The 18,359-nt window shown below is 29.3% G+C and overlaps 1 protein-coding gene across 4 annotated transcripts in view; it reads right to left on the bottom strand.

The window, feature by feature from the left end:
• The window catches only part of LOC109608467 (A disintegrin and metalloproteinase with thrombospondin motifs 16), an 84,548-nt gene that overhangs the window by 8,260 nt on the left and 57,929 nt on the right, over positions 1-18,359 (bottom strand). For all 4 annotated transcript variants that reach the window (XM_049970727.1, XM_049970724.1, XM_049970725.1 and 1 more), the window contains exon 5: positions 9,783-9,869. In XM_049970727.1, the coding sequence (XP_049826684.1) occupies positions 9,783-9,869 (87 nt within the window). The remainder of the gene's footprint in view (positions 1-9,782; positions 9,870-18,359) is intronic.

Genomic DNA, 18,359 nt, shown 5'->3' on the forward strand with positions numbered 1-18,359 from the left:
CCGAATGTAGGTCAGAACTGAAATAAATCACGAACATGGTCCTTTACAGCCAGTGCGAAATGAAAACAATGGGTCAGTATTTTACGTCGCGTGGGAAGACTAATAATGCGTTTGTGCAACTCGATATACTTCTTATTCGTCTTATCCTTGAATTCAGCGATATTATCGAATGTTTTCGCGCTTATTTCGGCATTGTCCGACCAGCAATTCCATCATTTATCAACCGCTCGTTTATTTGCACTATTATTAATCTTGTTAAAGAGGATAATGTTAATTGTGATTAATCGTCGTAAAAAAGTTATTGCGATAGAACCAATTAGCAATAAGAATCAAGATTTTTGTAATGACATTAATCGTGTTGTTAACTAGAAACGTGGTTTGTATTAATCATCTCTCAACAGGGCCTTTTGATTATAAGTAATTGGGGCTGCCTATGACCAATAGTGCAAGGTGCTGGCATCTAACGTTCTATTTTACGATACCGTCAGATCTGCTATTTACGGCTCTACTAGATAATCAACAAGAACGAAATACTCTCACGAATTTTGCGAATTCTACTAAACGATCAATTTCAATTATTTAAACTGAGATGTTATTGCAGCCACGACTTCAACCTGCTTTTTAGAAGCGCTAATGCAATCGCTTTTTCGCCCGATTTATCATGTTGTGTCGAGGTAATCGGTTGGTTCCCAATTGCAGAATCGGTTAATTTACTTAATCAAATCTTAAATGGTAATGCTGGTCGTGATTCACTATGCTCTATCAAGTTAAGCACGCCTTGATAATAAATAAATAATATATAAAATTTCGAATGATAAACTTTCCTATTTCAACATCTTTGGAAAGCATAGTTTATTTTAAGGTAAAACATAAACTAGAACTGAAACAAACCTCTGTTTAAATTTGTACCTAGCAATTAATTTAGACATTCTAGGTCAAATTTTCTTTCAAACAATATTTAAGTACCCGAACAAACAGCAATTACTGCCAATTAATTAAAATCATTGTGACATTTCCTGGAACAATAGCCAACAACATATCACATTTAATAAATACATTTCAAATTTGAAATAACCTAAGGTTGATTAAGACCATTAAAAGCACGAAATGCATTCTTGTGTAGGTCACTGTGTGGTTTCTGTCCCGGAACAGCCCCCGGCAACATTTCGTTTAGCGTTCGGAACTGAAAGTCATATAATAATGGTGGGCTGTCTTCGGGTTATTTTTTCGTTTAATCTTAAATCTTTGTCATTGTTGCATTAATTAAATTAAATTTATCGGACTATCAAAGGCTTCATTGACGGAGACACCGCCAAGGCTGTGCAGGATTCAAAGGCCTTTTATTTGTTTGATTGGACGTTCAATTGTGAAATGCACGTGTCTGCATGTCAATTGGTCATTGTAAGGTAAAGTATCTTCATTAAATTTTAAAATTGCCTAGTTGTTGATTCGATGAAAGCATCAGAGAATGTTGAAAATTTAGTTAGTTTTCCAGTGACTTTTAACTAATCCCACGACTGTTATTAATTTTGTTTGTCCGAGTTTTATGTGTGTAGAAAAGATCTAGATTAACATAAAAAATAAAGTGAATGTCAAAAAATGATCAAGCATTTGCAAGCAGGAACACATTCGATGTTATGTTAACATTTTCACATTCATGGCAATCAACATTTATAATTAAGTCGAAAAGTTTTTAAAAATGTTGGAATGCGTTTATATATTTTATTAAATGTGTCGCATATTTTTAAATATTTTTTTCTTTTCAGTTTTACATTAATTTATTGGCATTTCTTAAAAAAAGTAATATAAAAATATATAAAAATGATTAATACTTACTATTAATTAATACTTTTTAAGAATAAATAATTTTTTACACTGATTTGAAATTGGAAAATTAAAATTAAATATATACATATATATTTTCAGTTTTATTGTTTTATTTTAAAGATTTTTGTTTAGTATGATTTTTATATTTTATGTAATTTCAATTTTAAACTTAGATTGATATAAAGTTTAGTTTCATTTTACTTAACTACAATTTAGAATTTATTATATGTGTATATAAAATATTTAATTCAAAAATATTCCTAATTTAAAAAATACATTTTTTATTATATTTAAATTTAATATGTATTAATATTATATTCTCATAATATTAAATATATATTAAACAATTATATTATCATAATAATATTTATATTTGCAAATTCGATATTATTTATGTTATTCCATGATTTGTATAAATTTTGATTCAAAATCTGAAATAAATATATATTTTTTTCAGTTTTATTGTTTTATTTTAAATTTTAATTTTAATTTAATTAATCTAATAATTCTTATATTAGCTATAATATTTGTTTTATAATAAAGATAATAATTTTCTTTATTATGATACTTATTATGATAATTTATGTTACACATTACTTTTTTCAATTTTACTCTTTCGAATTGATATTGTAAAGTTTAGTTTCGTTTTACTTAACTACAATTAAGCAGAATTTATTATACGTTTATATAAAAATACTTAATTCAAAGATATTTCTAATATAAAAAACACGTTTGAATGTATTTAAAATAATATGGAAAATAGCATTAATTCTATATTTTTTAATACATTTAAATTTAATATGTGTAAATACTGTATTCTCATAATAATATTTATATTTGCAAATTCGAATTTTCTAATTAAATTATGCAAATTGTGATATTATTGATATTATTTATGTTATTCCAGTGATTTACATTTTTTAGTAATTTCAATTTGTTAAAATATCTGAAATTTGTTTTTTTCAGAATTTAAAAAATATATTTGAATATTTATTTAAGATAATATTCTATTAAAGATAATAGATAACAGAAAATATTATATATTATATTTTTTAAAACTATTTCTCATTAGGAAATGTTTTGTTGGATTTTATTTTACAAATATTGTTTTTAAATATTTTCCCAATTATTTCTTATATTTCAATTATATTATTTGTTTAGTTATATTTATAGAGACCATAAAATATGTATTATTTGCTAATTCAAATTTGCTAATTAAATTATGTAAATTGTGATAGAATTTATATTATTTCTTGACATTCTATTGATTTACATTTTTTTGTAATTCTAATTCAATTTCTATTTAATTTTAGTTTGTTAATGTCATAATTTTTTATAATTATTAAGACAATAAAGAAACAAAAATTATCACATAAAAATGCATATGCTGACAGAACTGACATTTTCTAATTGGCAATTCATATTTTCAAAATACATTTTTTAATTTCAATTTAAATTCATTGTTTCATTTCCTGTTACTAATGAGCACGTGTATATTTAAATATTCCTATTGTATTGACGCCGAACATATTTGCTTGTCCAAGTAATTAACAAAACTCGATAACAATCGTTGGATGGAATCCAAAAAAATGATTTTCATTTCCTGAATCCGTCTAACGTAAATCAGCAAACTGAATAACAAGAACTAATTAGCCGATATCCGTTCACGACCTTCCATTCAACAATCCACATATTTATTTATACACAACAGGATAACTATTTTTTTTACTTTACAAGGTGCAAATAACGTTGCGGTGCCTTATTGAATTGCTAAATGGGTGAATTATGTAACACCGGAGAGCAAAAACGTTTAAAAATAAAATCAAACTTTCGGCAATTATGCATCAATTTCCGAAGACCGAATTAACGTACACGTCAAAATCGAATTTAATCGATCAAAATCGTTTGGCCGAAAAATCGTGAAACCAACGGCGTCCGATTAAAGTGCATTAAAGTACAATTTTATAGAAAGTCAAATGTTTTACAGACTGTTATGGAACCAGTAGTTAGTGAGAGTTTTGTACCCGCTGACCGTAAAATTGTTATGAAACTTTAGATCATTTTTAATTGATAACACTTATTAGAGACATTTACGTACCGTAATATTGTCGTGGTATTACGGGACAGATAAACACATTCGTTTTGCCGATAAAATTTTGTCACAGGGAAATGTGCCCAGCCTTCGTTCGCTTTCGGCTTATTCAACGGCTAATGATAACATAGAGAATGGCACGGTGTGCGTACGTATACCAGAATGTTTCCGATACTGATGTCATAGTTTATTAGTTTATAATCACCGTTAATTGGTGAGTATATATCATTTTTACAAAAATCGATCGAAGGTCAAAGATCCAAGGTGCGAGCAAATATAATAGATTCACACTTAAAACGCGACGTGTATTAATGAACTCGCTAAAAATTTAATCGGACTTACTCACTAAATGTCATTAGCAATTAGGAGCCATACATCACGTCGATTTATGAATAATTATTCCGATCGGCAAGCGATATTATGATTTACACGACTCTAATAAAGTTATTAAAATACGAAAATTAGTTTTTTCGTTTGTCATTAGGACACGGATAAAAGGTTAACACGCAGGATTTATGGTGTGCTCAATCAAATTTGTCATTCGTATAAATAAAAATATAATTATTTGTTTGTTTACTTTTCGTGTATATGGGCGACCAGATAACATCTGATTCTTAATTAATTTACGCATCGTGTGTAAGTTTCCACGTAATTACGGTTCAATCAAAATTCAAGATGGTCGCGGGAGATAAAAATATTTTAAAGGCGGCAGGTGAACAAACTTCGGTTCGGTTTGGTACTACAGGAAGTTACATAATCGTTTATTGGACTTTTGTTTGTACTCGGACCATTTACATGGAACTGCATCCTTGAGTTTTCGTCAAAGTCGACGGGCTCTTTGCGGGGACTCCGATAAGAGAATAAGCGACGAACCTGATTCACTCGATATGCGTTGTAAAAATGTTTTAATTATAGGAAAGCCGTGTCAAATAACTTTTAATGTTTTAATTATTGTTATACAATATTTCCTTATGGTTTCCTTATATGTACGCGGTAATAATTTCCTAAAAGAGGTGAATAATCAACTTAATTATTATTCAAGTAAGTAATAAAGTTTTTCTGTATGTAAATGCTCACATTTTTGTTTCACCTGTAATAATTGATAATAAATTATAAAAACAACAGGTAATAAACTTCATTAATGTATAAAAGTCATGGAGAAATATTTGTGACTATAAAACACAATGGTAAAAGTTTAAAAAAAGTATTTCTATTTTTATTATTAAAATTTATTTTATTATATTTATTTTCATGACTTACACTATTAACTATTGAAAACTATTAATGTTGAACTATTTGCAAATGGTACTTTGTAATAGAATAAATTAATTGTAATAGTAAGAATTTTTTAAATTACATATTAATACAAAATAAATTAATTCTTGTTTTATTTTTAGTTTGTTGTACCATATATGTTTTCCAAAATATGTTTTTATAAATGATTTAGAATGTAAAAACTGTATTAATAATAAAAAATAAAAAATAATCAAAATCAATTTTGACATTTTAAAATTTATGAGCAGTTCCTTTAAAAAAATGTTAAATGCTTGAAGATGTATAAAATATACAGAAGTGAGTATATGGATTTTTCAGGACTAACTCTATGTTATTTAATTTAACAATAACACATTGTATAATTTTCTATCTACCATAGACTTGAGCATATTCCAAATATACGATAAGTCTATATTCCTTCAAGCTTCTTGAATTGTTGTGATGAGTTATTTATAAAATTATTATTATTATTATAAAACATTTATGTCAAATTTGGTTATAACGTGATTCCTCATGTTTTATGTAGGTTGGATGAGGAAGAGTGGGATGGACAAGACGAAACATCGATGCTATGGTTTTTTAATCAATCCGTTATAATTATGGATTTGTGTTTAGGATCCTTTTCATGCTGAAACACATTTAGTAAGAGCCTTATTTCTTTAATATATGGAAGCAAATTGTTGTTGAATATATTTCTGTATATAAATAAATCTAACCTACGCCATAGCATAATTGAATCATCACCATGTTTTATGATATGTATACCAAACTTTTTGAGTAGTTTTGTCAATGTAGGATGTTTAACATAAGCAGAATAAGCATTTTTTCTAAATTAAACTCTAAACTACTATAGTAAAAGCTACTATAGTGGCCACTGTTCTGTGGTCCACTGAATGTAATTCTAAACAAGTCAAAATTGTCCTTTTTGTAATTGTTTTTTATAGATCTGGGATAAAATAATTTATATAATTATCTTCAGTCCTTGAAATAATTTTAGCAAGTCCCATTTCCTCCAAGTTGGCTTTAATTTCACTTGATGATAAGATTGGATTGTCTTTTGACATTTGAATTATCTAGTTATCGATTTTCTTTCAAATTTTTTTTTATTATTTTAGGTACTGACATCTAGTTCAAGTAATACGGTACATATTTTTAATAAATTTTAATATGTTACTAATTATGGCCACTACTGTATATTTTTTGAATATTGATCTAGATATTATAAATACTTTGTAATTTAATAAATAAATTTAAATGTAAACATATCTAAAAATATATATTTTAAAATAATAATATTGATTGAAGACTGCATTAATAATTATTAATTTGTAATATATTAATTAAATTTTCACACATTTTTCATAATTAAAACAAAATATTAGATGGTACTGATGTATTTTTTCCATAACTGATATAGAATTAAATGAATTAATGATATATTAAACAATAGGTTTTGAAATTTTGGAAATTTACAGTTTTTAAAATTTCAAGAGTTTTACATTTAATTTATTTTTAAATAAAATAACTAAAACGAAATAAATAAATAGAATTTTTTGTTGTTTTGATAATAATACTCTGTTCGATTACATTAATGTAATTCTTTTTACAAAAATCAATTATTTATAGAGATTTTAAACATTTTCAAACAGATTTTCAAAATTTTTTCTTTTAAACACATAATTGTAATATATCAAATCAATTTTAACAGTACACATTTTTAAAATTAAAAAATAAAATAAAACAAAAATGTTGAAATAAAAGTAAATCTGACAGAAGTTGGTACAAATAAATATTTACTTAAAAAAGTTCAAACTAAAAATTATATAAATCATTATATAAACGTATAAAGTTGCTATAATTTCCAACATTAAAAAATAAAAACTATGCAATTTTTAAAAAAATAATATTAGAATGATCAGTTACATAATAGATACAATAATAGAAAAAAAACAGAATTAAAGGAAATCTGACAAAACTTGCTGTAAATAAATATTTATTGAAAAAAAAAAAAATCCAAACTAAAAATTATATAAAACCATTATATAAATGTACACAGTATAGCATGTGAAATGGTCACACGCCACGAGGCAAAACGTTAAAACCACAACAAACCACTTAATTACCGTACCGAGACAAAAACCCGTAGTATATGACACAAGCACGATTGAAAGGTCGCTTTTCGATTATTATTTTGTCATTACCGGCCATTTCGCTCCAAGACACGCATTTTTTTCAATTCAGTTGCGTTCTTCATTCTTGAAATCGTAATGACACACCGTACGCTCGAGGTAATACTCCCAATGATACTCAGTGAAAGTAAAATTTTAATTTTGTGTCTTTCTATTAATTTAAGCGTTATAATCAGGTTTATTTATTCAACAAATTGTTAAGAAATCGTTACTTTTAAAAAACTTTTCTATGTATGGTGTGAGAATTCGTTGATATTTATTTATAACCAATTTACTAATTAATTAAATGTTTTTGCAGTGTGGTCCAATGCATTTGAAACTTTATTATTCACCACTGGATTTTTGTGAACAACTACTCAAAAGGTTAGGAGTTAAAAATTCTATAAACATTAATATTGGCGTGACAGAATTAATAAATAAAAATTATTTGTAAACTGTGTTTTAAATTACTATTTGATATTCTGGTTTCATTAAAAAAATATGATTTATAATTCTCCCTTAAACTTATGTTTAATTTCTATTTTTGAAATTTGGCCTACATTCATAATGAAAAATACAAAATTCAATTATTTTTCTTGTATGAAACCGTTATAAAAGACATCCACTAATGGACAAAAATAATTTTGGGTCATAATTGATTAAAACTACACAAACATAAATAAAAAAATTCAGGAATGTTACATGGGCCACACTTAATCTACGACCAAAATGCTGACTGAATTATTATCGTATCTCAATCGTTTTTATTTATCTGTTAGCTTATCATTTAAATTTTATCTTTAAGGAAACTGTAAACAATTTCCTAACACTGCTTAATGAATACTACCTACAATTTTAACAATTTGGGTGCTCCTAAAATTATCACACATTCGTCTGGCCTGTTCTTTGCTAAATGCTCTAATCAAATTTTAACACAGCAATAAAATTACGTAAACGATGTTTATACACTTGCAAAATTAGTCAAACTCATTTTTTTCTGTCAAACACAACTTTCCAAATCCGAAAAACAACGCAAGCCTATTAGCCAGAGATCCGTAAAACGTACGCACCAGAAAAACTTTCAATATCGTTGCGGTTTTGTATTGTTACGTTACATTTTGATATTTCAAAATATGGAAGGAAGTGTTGCGTTATGTCATTGAGTGCGAATCACTCTAGCGGTATTAATCAGTGTTCTTGAACAAACTTCGTAAATTGCACCTGTACTTGGCTTTGGTACTCCGGCACCACACAATCGTTTTGGTGTTGGAAAGGACAAAGAAATTGTTCAAGGAATTTATGTATAAGTGTGTTTTGAAAAGTTAATCACGTTTACAGAACTGCATTCATGAGAGATTAAATAACCTGAATATAATTAACCTTCGGCAGTAGATCTATTTCATTTGTTCAAGGAAATATATTTAATCGTTTAGGGAAACTTGTTGCTGCATTGCTGTATCAAAATAAAATCAAAATTTTAATATTCAATACCTTCACCGATTAATTTAATTAATCAAAATCACCTTAATCACATTATTACATTATCTAAATGTTGAAATGCTGATGTCTATTTTCGAGACTTTCACCAGCAAATCTTTTTCAGGTATTTAAGGAAATAAATATATAATAAAATCAATTAGTCAAATTAGTGAAACACCAGATGCTGGCTAATAAATCAGACATTCAAAATGTTACTAACGTTAATCACATTTCGTTTTCTTCACGGGACATTAGCAGCTTGGTGCTCCTGAAATTTCTTCATCAACTAACAATGATGATTAGAAACAACATTTTCACAAAAATAAAACCACAAATACCAACAATTAGTTTTGGCATTGGTCGGTCGCAGTTTCCTCGTCCCACATTCAGACGGTTTCCCACTGTTGCACAGTTACGGGTTTTTCAGCACGAGCATTATGCTCATTATTGAATTTAAAAAAAAGGACAACAACACAAACAGCGATTGCGTCATTAGTCTTGAACTCCTTCGAGAGTCCGAGTAATAATTTTTTGCCGCAAAAGTCACGGCAGTTCCACCCGAAGGTCTCGGCTTTTCCTCCATTGTTAGATGCAAAATATTAACGCAATATTGCGGCTAATTTTCATCGTTGCACTCGTTCGGAATTAATGTTTGTGTGCGTTAGCCGTAAAAACGCACCGCGGCATCGCCTTGACCAAATTATCACACGAAAACGTGGCACACGTAATTGAAATGTAAGGTGTATTGTCTAATTTGCAACATCTGACCTTAAATCTCACTTATTACGGACCGCGATTGTTTGGCGAAACATTTAACGCCGTCTCAATTGTGGGACGTTCGACGTTCCGTCCGCTCCGAGACACTCGAATTATTTTTATTGTTCTGGTGTTGTATTGTTTTAAAATTGAAAATAATGAATAATGAGACGATCGTGACTTACCACAATGACGTCGTCGCCTTCGTTTCGGAGCAGCACCGCAGCTTGGTTTTCTTCGTCTTGGTATATTTCTCCGATTTCTTCGTTTGTCTGGAAAATATAAAAATGCGTATATTATTAACAAGATTTTTAAATTGCACGTTGGTTTTATGATAAATACAATTACATTAATTATAATGATCTAATTGTGACTAATGTAACTTAACAACATATTTTTATATATTATGAGCATATTTATTTATTATTTATGCAAATAATGTAGTCTACAAGGTACTTTATCTTGTCACTATAAGTCGTCATTGATAACTAACAATAATAACTTTCAATAATAACTAATATCTTTTAGTAGTCGAGATACACCTTTTCTTCAATTCAAATGCAATAAACAAACAGTTCAGTATCATGTTCTAATTGGTAAGACCGTTCTACAGTTCGTAATAGCAATGGTAATATATATTTATATAAATTTTATTTTGAGGCACGTGTTGATGTGATGTAAAAAAAATCCCAATGTTTTCTTATCAAAAGGAAGGCCTTTACGTAGCGTCGTAAGAAATGTTTAACGACCAGTCTAGGGTGTAATATTTATTAATTTAGATATTATAAGATATATATGATTGGTACTTTGGATTTTGATTGAAAGTATTACATATTAATATAAATGGTAACTGGATTATCAGATAGGCGTGAATACACTAGTCAGTGTTCTGTAGTTCTCTTAAACCTTTCACACCTTTCTGTGTATTGAGATAAATGGGATTAATTAATATTGTGACTATGTTATGAAATAAGTCTACACTTTCTGCATCAAATGAAAGTGATATGAGAAGAAGTATTGTTTAGATATTTAGAATGTTAGATTGCATGAATAGTTATTATTATTTTTAATAGTCTTCAACTTATAATTGGATGTTTGGCATATTTGTGTCATTTATTTATTGTACATTTAACTTTTCGTACGTGCATGTTATAAGATACTTTTGCAATATTTTTCTAATGTTGCAAACATCTGATGCAATTTCAACGTCAAATTATAGAAGGTTCAAATTTATTTATATATTTATATTATTTTTTAAATATTGATTCTATATTGCCAATTTTTTTATTAATGATTGTGGTAACATGTGAACATACTGTAGTAGTCATTAGCAACTTTTGAAAATATTTTAATATGAACTGAAAATAACAATAACAATTTACTATTGTTGTTATTATTATCTCCCTATAATGTACCAAATGTTAAATATATTTTTCTGAATTGGACTAGGCATACATATAGCAACTAATTTTGAAATGGATTTTTAATGTTTAAATCTGTGTTAATTAATTTTGGCTCATCTCTGTGACATTGAATTGTTGTGATTTAAATTTATAAAATTTTTATGTCGAATTTGATTATAAATGTTCAACCCCCATGTTTTCTATAGGGTTAATATTTAGAGGTTGGGACGTCCAAGACAAAATATCGATGCTTTGTTCTTTTAACCAATCCGCCACACCTTTGATTTTGTGTGACATTTATTAAGAGCATCATTTCTTCAATATATGGTTGTTTAATATATCCCTGTACATAAATCATTTTAAGGGCGCCCAAGCCAGAAGAATTGTAGCATCGCCACAGCATAATTGAACCGCCTCCATGTGTCATTGTGAGAATAAAAACTTTTTGCTTAGAAACGTAATTTTTTTGTAGATTAAGTTTAGAGTCGTCAGTAAAAACTACTCGTCCCTATTGTTCTGTGGTTCAGTGAACTAATCATCTTCTTACAGTCCTTGAACTAATTTCAGCAAGTCCCATTTCCTCCAAGTTGGTTTTAATTTCAGTTGAGATTGGATTGTTTTCGAACTTAGACAAATACAAACATAGTTACACTAATGTGCTTACAATTACACAGCTATCTATAAAACTTATCGAGAACAGTTTTAAAGCTTTCGGGATTCTTCATAAATTTCTTTTTGATTATAATCAAATCCGGAAGGCTGATAATGTATTTTTGTGGAATCATTACAAATGGATTCAGAAAATCGTAAATTAAAATATATATTATGTCGAACCTTTTAGTCCAAGCGGCAGTCCGTAACATTGTCATACATTAGAAGTTAGAATGGTTTCACTTCCTCGAAACAAAATCGATTAAAATCACAACCGACAAGAAACACAAATAAATTCAAATTAAACCCCTGTCATTCGTTCGACAATGAGACCGAGTCCATTACGCGGCCTATTAATGCCGACATCGATTTCCATAAATACCCATACCGTTTTCAATATGCACGTGCACCGGCCACCGTAAATCGGACATTACGTCAATCAAGACGTGGTGCATTCAGCTCAAAATCCGGGCACTAATTAATGGTCCAAGAAATTAAATACGATGCCGTAACACACGTATTAATTGCATGCTTTCAGTTCATTTGAAATATTGAATTTAACGATTTTATTCGGTTCGGATCGACGGTTTCTATTGAATTAAATATAAAGTGTTGCAATCTAATCCATTCTAATTGGTTTTGGGGCGATAAAGTGCACACCGGTCGTTTTGTTTTAATCTGATTAAATCACGAGATCGACGGATCATCGTGGTTTTGAAACAATCCGACCTCGTTGTATTTTATTGGATTCTGTAATCGTCATTATGTACGTACGTTGTTAATTTTTATATACTAATGTTAAAATGGAAACGATTCGGTTGGCCACTGTAAGTGGTGCAGTCGCTGGATCCTTGAGCATAATGAAAAGAAATTTCCCGACACATAAACCTCAAGAGCGCAATTAAAATTACTTCTGTAAATATTTTGCAACGTTAGAAAATTTATTAGCGAACCATCCTTAAATGCACGTCCTAAAATACGTTGCGCAAGTCGTTTTTTTATTATTATTAATAATACAAACAATATTTCTTCATTATGCATTTGTTACAGGGATAACGTGCACGCATGACGAGCTTAGTCTTAATTGCTTGGCAAAATACGGCGTAAGATCGGACCCGAGACCTGAAAGATTGCGATAATTGCATTTTGCATTTTCAGAAGCATGTACTAATTTAGCGTTAGCCAGTACGTTTTATCCTTGTCAAACAAATCAGTTTACACTTCCTTGTGAATGTTTTTGGGGGGCTTTCTATTTGCGTGGGTCGTTTACGAAAACGTTTTCGATTTGTATTTGTAATTGTTAATGCATTCTGTGCCAGCGCTTTATCTTAATTGTGTTATAAATAATGACACTCGACCCACGTGACATGAAAAAACTGATATAGATACTAATATGTGTACACTTCGAGCTTTAAACGAGTTTATGCGCATTATGTAATAGTTATTTATGAATGTCACAGCTCGAGAGTGTTTATGTCCTAACATGACAGAAACTACAAATTTAACAGTGCTTTATAATGTCGATAATCGCTATTTTCTATTAATAAATACGTCAAATATCTTTATGTCTTTCACAAAAAAATCTTTGTATAGAAAATATAAAAATTCTTTCCAGTTTTATTATAAATTTTAAAATTTAATAACCTATTTTACAAATTTATGAGATTTCTTCTGCAGATTTATACAGAAGTTTATTAAAATAAATAATAAATTAAAATTTTCTACCTTGCATTTTATTTTTGTATTTTTATCATATAAATTTGATTAATTTATGAGGGAGTTAAGTGAACAATATCACAGTAAGTAAAACAAAGTCCTTTTGTAAGGCCATTATATGCGCGTTAATATTATTCTTTAACATGAGTTAGAGAGATATTGAACGAAAGAAACCCACTTACTTATTGGCTTGCCAACATTATTGACATAATTATAACAACTGTTAAAAAAATATATTAAAAATATGGGCTGTACTACTTAAGTTGGTTGTATAATGTTTTTTTCTGTAATTATTGTACCCGCTATAAAACTGGTCAATCTAATTTTATTCTTTAAGAAATTACCTACTTTTAATTTTCTATGGACAAAATTATAACAACCTTCTATTTTATGGTTTTGCATTGCTTTCAGTGAATTTAAATCGACTATTTACTAGCGGTCTTTTGCTTATTATAATTATTTAATCATTGGTCGAAGTGCAACAGTGAAAAAAATTCATCTTTACGCAGATCGATAGAAACGAGAAGAGATTGTTAAGAGTTTATAGCTAAATAAGCCAATCACTTCCACTCTTATTAAAAAAATTAGAGAAACTGGCCAAGCTACGAAATAACTTGAAAGAAAGTCGATAACTGTATAAATAAATTAAATTAAATAAATTAGTTCAAGGACTGAGGAGATGGTCAGTGGATGAAAATTCCACTATGAACACACCATGAAACATGGTGGTGGTTTATAATAAATGTGTTTCAATATGAAAACAAATCAAAACAGAAATCCAAAATCGAGAAGGATTGGTTAAAAAGCCAAAGCATCGATGTGTTTCTTATCCATCTCAATCTTCAGAAGACCCTATAGAAACACATGGGGTATCACGTTTATAATCAAATTCGATAATTTTACAAATTTAAATTAACTAACTCATCACAGCAATTCAAGAAACTTGAAGGAATACAGACTTGTCATATATTTAGAACATAACCGAGTATGTGACACGGAGATGGTCCAAAATTATAAAACAATACAATGAGTTAATGTAAAATTAAATAACACAGGTTTAATAATTAAAAATTCCGTTCAAAGTTCCATCTCAATTCAGAAAAATTTATGTAACATTTTATAGAATATAATATTTTTTGTAATACTGTATAAAACAACAAAATATTCAACATTTTAAAGTTGTCATAATAATGACCATTTCTGTATATTTTCTTAGATAATACGATGAACATAAAAAAATATATATAAAATGTGTGTATGTGGTGTGTGTAATGTGTGTAAAATGGTGTATTTTGTAATTGGGAAAAATATTTTAACCTCTACTACATCACAATGTTACAAACTGTCACTTTTACCAAAATGTTCTACATAATATATTATTTAATTTACTTTTTTCTACTGATGTTTTTATTCTGCATAATGGATTATTAAATTACTTGTAATATTATTTTCTGCGCTCATTTATTATAAAGACCAACCCAACCAAAGGCATGACGAATTTTCTGTATTTTATTGTGACCAAAAAAGAAAATTGGAGAAGAACCTCAAAAGTTTTGAACATGATAGGTGTTAAAGATGACCCTATAGCTTCTGGCACATTTTCTTAAAGCAAGTGACCAAAAAAAAAAACATAAAATTTTACTATTATTTTTATTGGTATTTTGTCAATATTACGGAGTAAAATAAATTATCTAATCTTAAGCGCCACATCACGAATACCAAAGGCAAATCGAATTGGGTTATCCATCGGAGTCAGCTGATTGCGAGACTTTCACTATGTTTTCATTTTCAACGCTTACATCTCGTCGTCGATTACTGACCTCAAATAACACAAGAATCAATGAAATTATTCTTTAAATTGCCACAACATATAACACGCATTTTTCCATAACCTGAAGTGGTTTTTTGGAGAAGCGTTTGATTAAAAAACAACTTGTTTGTGTTGCTCCTTTGGAAATGAATATAGTTGTTGCAGTCAATAAAAAAATATACCATAAAAAACATGTCCAGCTTTTTACAACTTTATCCACCATGGATTTTCACGTGGAACTGCTGAATCGAAATCGATTATGGTTAGCTCTCTGTGTTTAATGTGTTTTCTTCCGTTTTCAACCCGTCTTCACCACAATCCGTTATCCGATCATAAATTATGTAAATAATGACATTAAAATGACGATTGTTATGCCGCAAAACCAAAGAAAAAGAAAGTCCACTGAATTTTTTGTGCGGTGAAACCTAAAATGTCACACGTAGTAAATTTTATTTATGTTGACATTATCGTCGGTTTGGTGTTCGGGTGGGAATTAGACGGGTGATGAGAAAACGAAAGTGATTATGGAAACGTGCACTCGCCGAAAATGAAAAGGTCGATTAGTCACAATTGGTAAAAATTCACAATAAATTACCAAACATCAATCGTAATCTCGTGACTCATTTAAGAAAAGTTTTTCAGGAACGTCTTGAGAAAATAGTGGTCTCTGTAAATGTTTTTGTTTTTTTAACCATAATATTTTAAATATAAAAATATGTTTAGTAGAGGTTTATTATATAAATGGCGAAATGTTATTACTTTTTAGAAAACTAATAAGTTTGTTAGAAAGTCGAATGTCCAAAACAATCAATAGAAGAAATGTTTATTGCGTGTTTTTTATCCATCAAAAAGGTTGCACAAATAATATTTTTAAAAAAATTAGTATATATTACCAAGAAATAAAACTTAAATCTTCTTTTGGTTAAAGCTTAATAATATTTAAAGGTTACTTTTATAATGAGAATAATAATATTTAACTGGATGAGAAGTTCAAAGAGTGTAATGCTTCGAAAACCCAATTTTCCCTTTCATTTTCTTCCATAAGAGTACTATAAAGCTCATTTTGTCAATTTATAGTAAACCTTTATAGTTTCCAAATAGTCACTAACATAACATACAATTACAAGCAGGGTAAGAACTATATTTTCATTTTTCGTTTCCAGTTTTGTATATAAACATACATTTTTAGAAGACACAAACACCTGTATATTTATTAATCCCAGAAGATTCATTAATTCATTAAATATGAAACCATTTTCTTAAAATACTATAATTTCATTAGACATTATTTTGTATATACTATAAAATATTTGGGAATAATTAGTGCGTTTTGCAGACACTCTTTTCCTCTCATCCCTTAAATCAAAGGTAATAAGATTCCATTGATAGATTGTAAATAGTTACGATTAATTTACAATCCGTAAAGCGTCACCATAAAAATATAAAAACAACGAACACCATTAGCAATGTCCAATAGCAATTACTGTCAATTTAAGTTAAATAATATCACCCAGATGCATTAATTTAACAGTTTGGCAGTGACACTGGCACTACTTAACCGTATACGTTTTGAACGCTATTGAGCAACGACCGGCCTTTGGCTAAGAAAGAAAGCGAAAGTGTATCCTTTTCACTCTGATCTCTAACTTTGAAGATCAATAACCTACATTAAAAGGCTTCCGTTGGATAACCGCGGTCGGCCTGTTAAATAATAAAACGTTCGCTTTTTGGTCACGTCCGAGACAATGCCGATCGATTCTTCTAGTTTTCTGTGCCCGTTCCGTTGTACAAGCTGGTTATGAAAGGGTTAAAATTCGATGGGGAATTTGAATATTTGAAAGCGTGTCGTTTATTATCGTATTTGAATTTCCCAATCTCTTTCGCAAAATCGACTGATTTACGAATATGGCATTATGTCTGTAAGAAAAAACCCAAACTAATGAACGCTCATGTGTCGGGCATGGTAAAATGATGAAGTACCATCTAAAACCTTTGGTATTATCCTGCCGCAAGTGCCATTTGCAACACTTGAAAGTGTTCGTGTACGGTTTTGCCGCTTTGAAACTTGTTGCGTTGACTTTTTGCACACGAATTCAGTAATTATCTCTTGGTTAACTGATAACGTACATAAATTGGCATTTATAGTTGTGACACGTTGATTTATTTATTGTTTATTGATTTACGTAATTAGTTTCGGAAAAGTTGTAATGAGGTGTACTGTTGATTTCCGACCTTGATCTATATTTCTATTAACCCAATTCATTATCCTGTCAATTAATGTGATTTTCCCGGAGTTATTGCAAACAAATTGCCAGTGAGCCAAAGTTCACGGTTATCAAACTGTGACAAATTAATTTTGTTCGTGGTTCGACAATAATACTGTTTGTAGTGTATAATTACCCGTTATTTTGCTTAGGTGCTGTTTTATTGCCACAATTATACAATGAAGGCTGAATTGTCTATAGAAAGAAATTTGTTGGTATAGCACACGATCCTTGTACTTGGTTCATCGTAAACATTATTGGAGGTATTGTTAGATCAAATAGGAAGTATTTTCAGTCAGGAACATACATAAGAGTTTCTTATTGTTCATTGTCACTTAAAAACAAATACTATACTTATTATTAGATTATCAATGAAATCTTTGAAGGATATGATTCCATTTTTCAACTGCAGCCCCTTGTAGGGAATACTCACAAGAGTATTTAAACAGTGCCGAATTGGATAAGTAACCCCATAAATGTTCAGTTGGATTCATATCCGGGGAAAGTGGTGATCACTCCATTCTTTCAGTTTCACCTTCTGTAAGGACATCCAAGAACTCTTAAGTTTGATGTGGGCGAGCATTGTCATATAGAAATACGAAATTGGGACTCATCTCCACTCGTATTGACCCCAAAACATGACATTTATGGAACCACTTAAATTATAAAAGCGAGTCGTTGCTAAGCACTTCTTTCTCTCCAGACTAGAATTCGGTGGTCATTACTGACTAATCCTATTCATTTTTCGACCGAAAAAAGATAGACCGTTGAGGTAAAAGTCAATTTTGATGAACATGGGCCCATTTCAACCTTGATGTTCTATGTCCAAGTACTTTTAAAAGTCATCTAAATCGTAATCGACTAATACCAGTAGTACCTGGATAATGACTCATAAGGTTTCTAACAGTTAACCATCTA

Source organism: Aethina tumida, chromosome 1, assembly GCF_024364675.1.
Source record: "Aethina tumida isolate Nest 87 chromosome 1, icAetTumi1.1, whole genome shotgun sequence".
NCBI classification, from domain to species: domain Eukaryota; kingdom Metazoa; phylum Arthropoda; class Insecta; order Coleoptera; family Nitidulidae; genus Aethina; species Aethina tumida.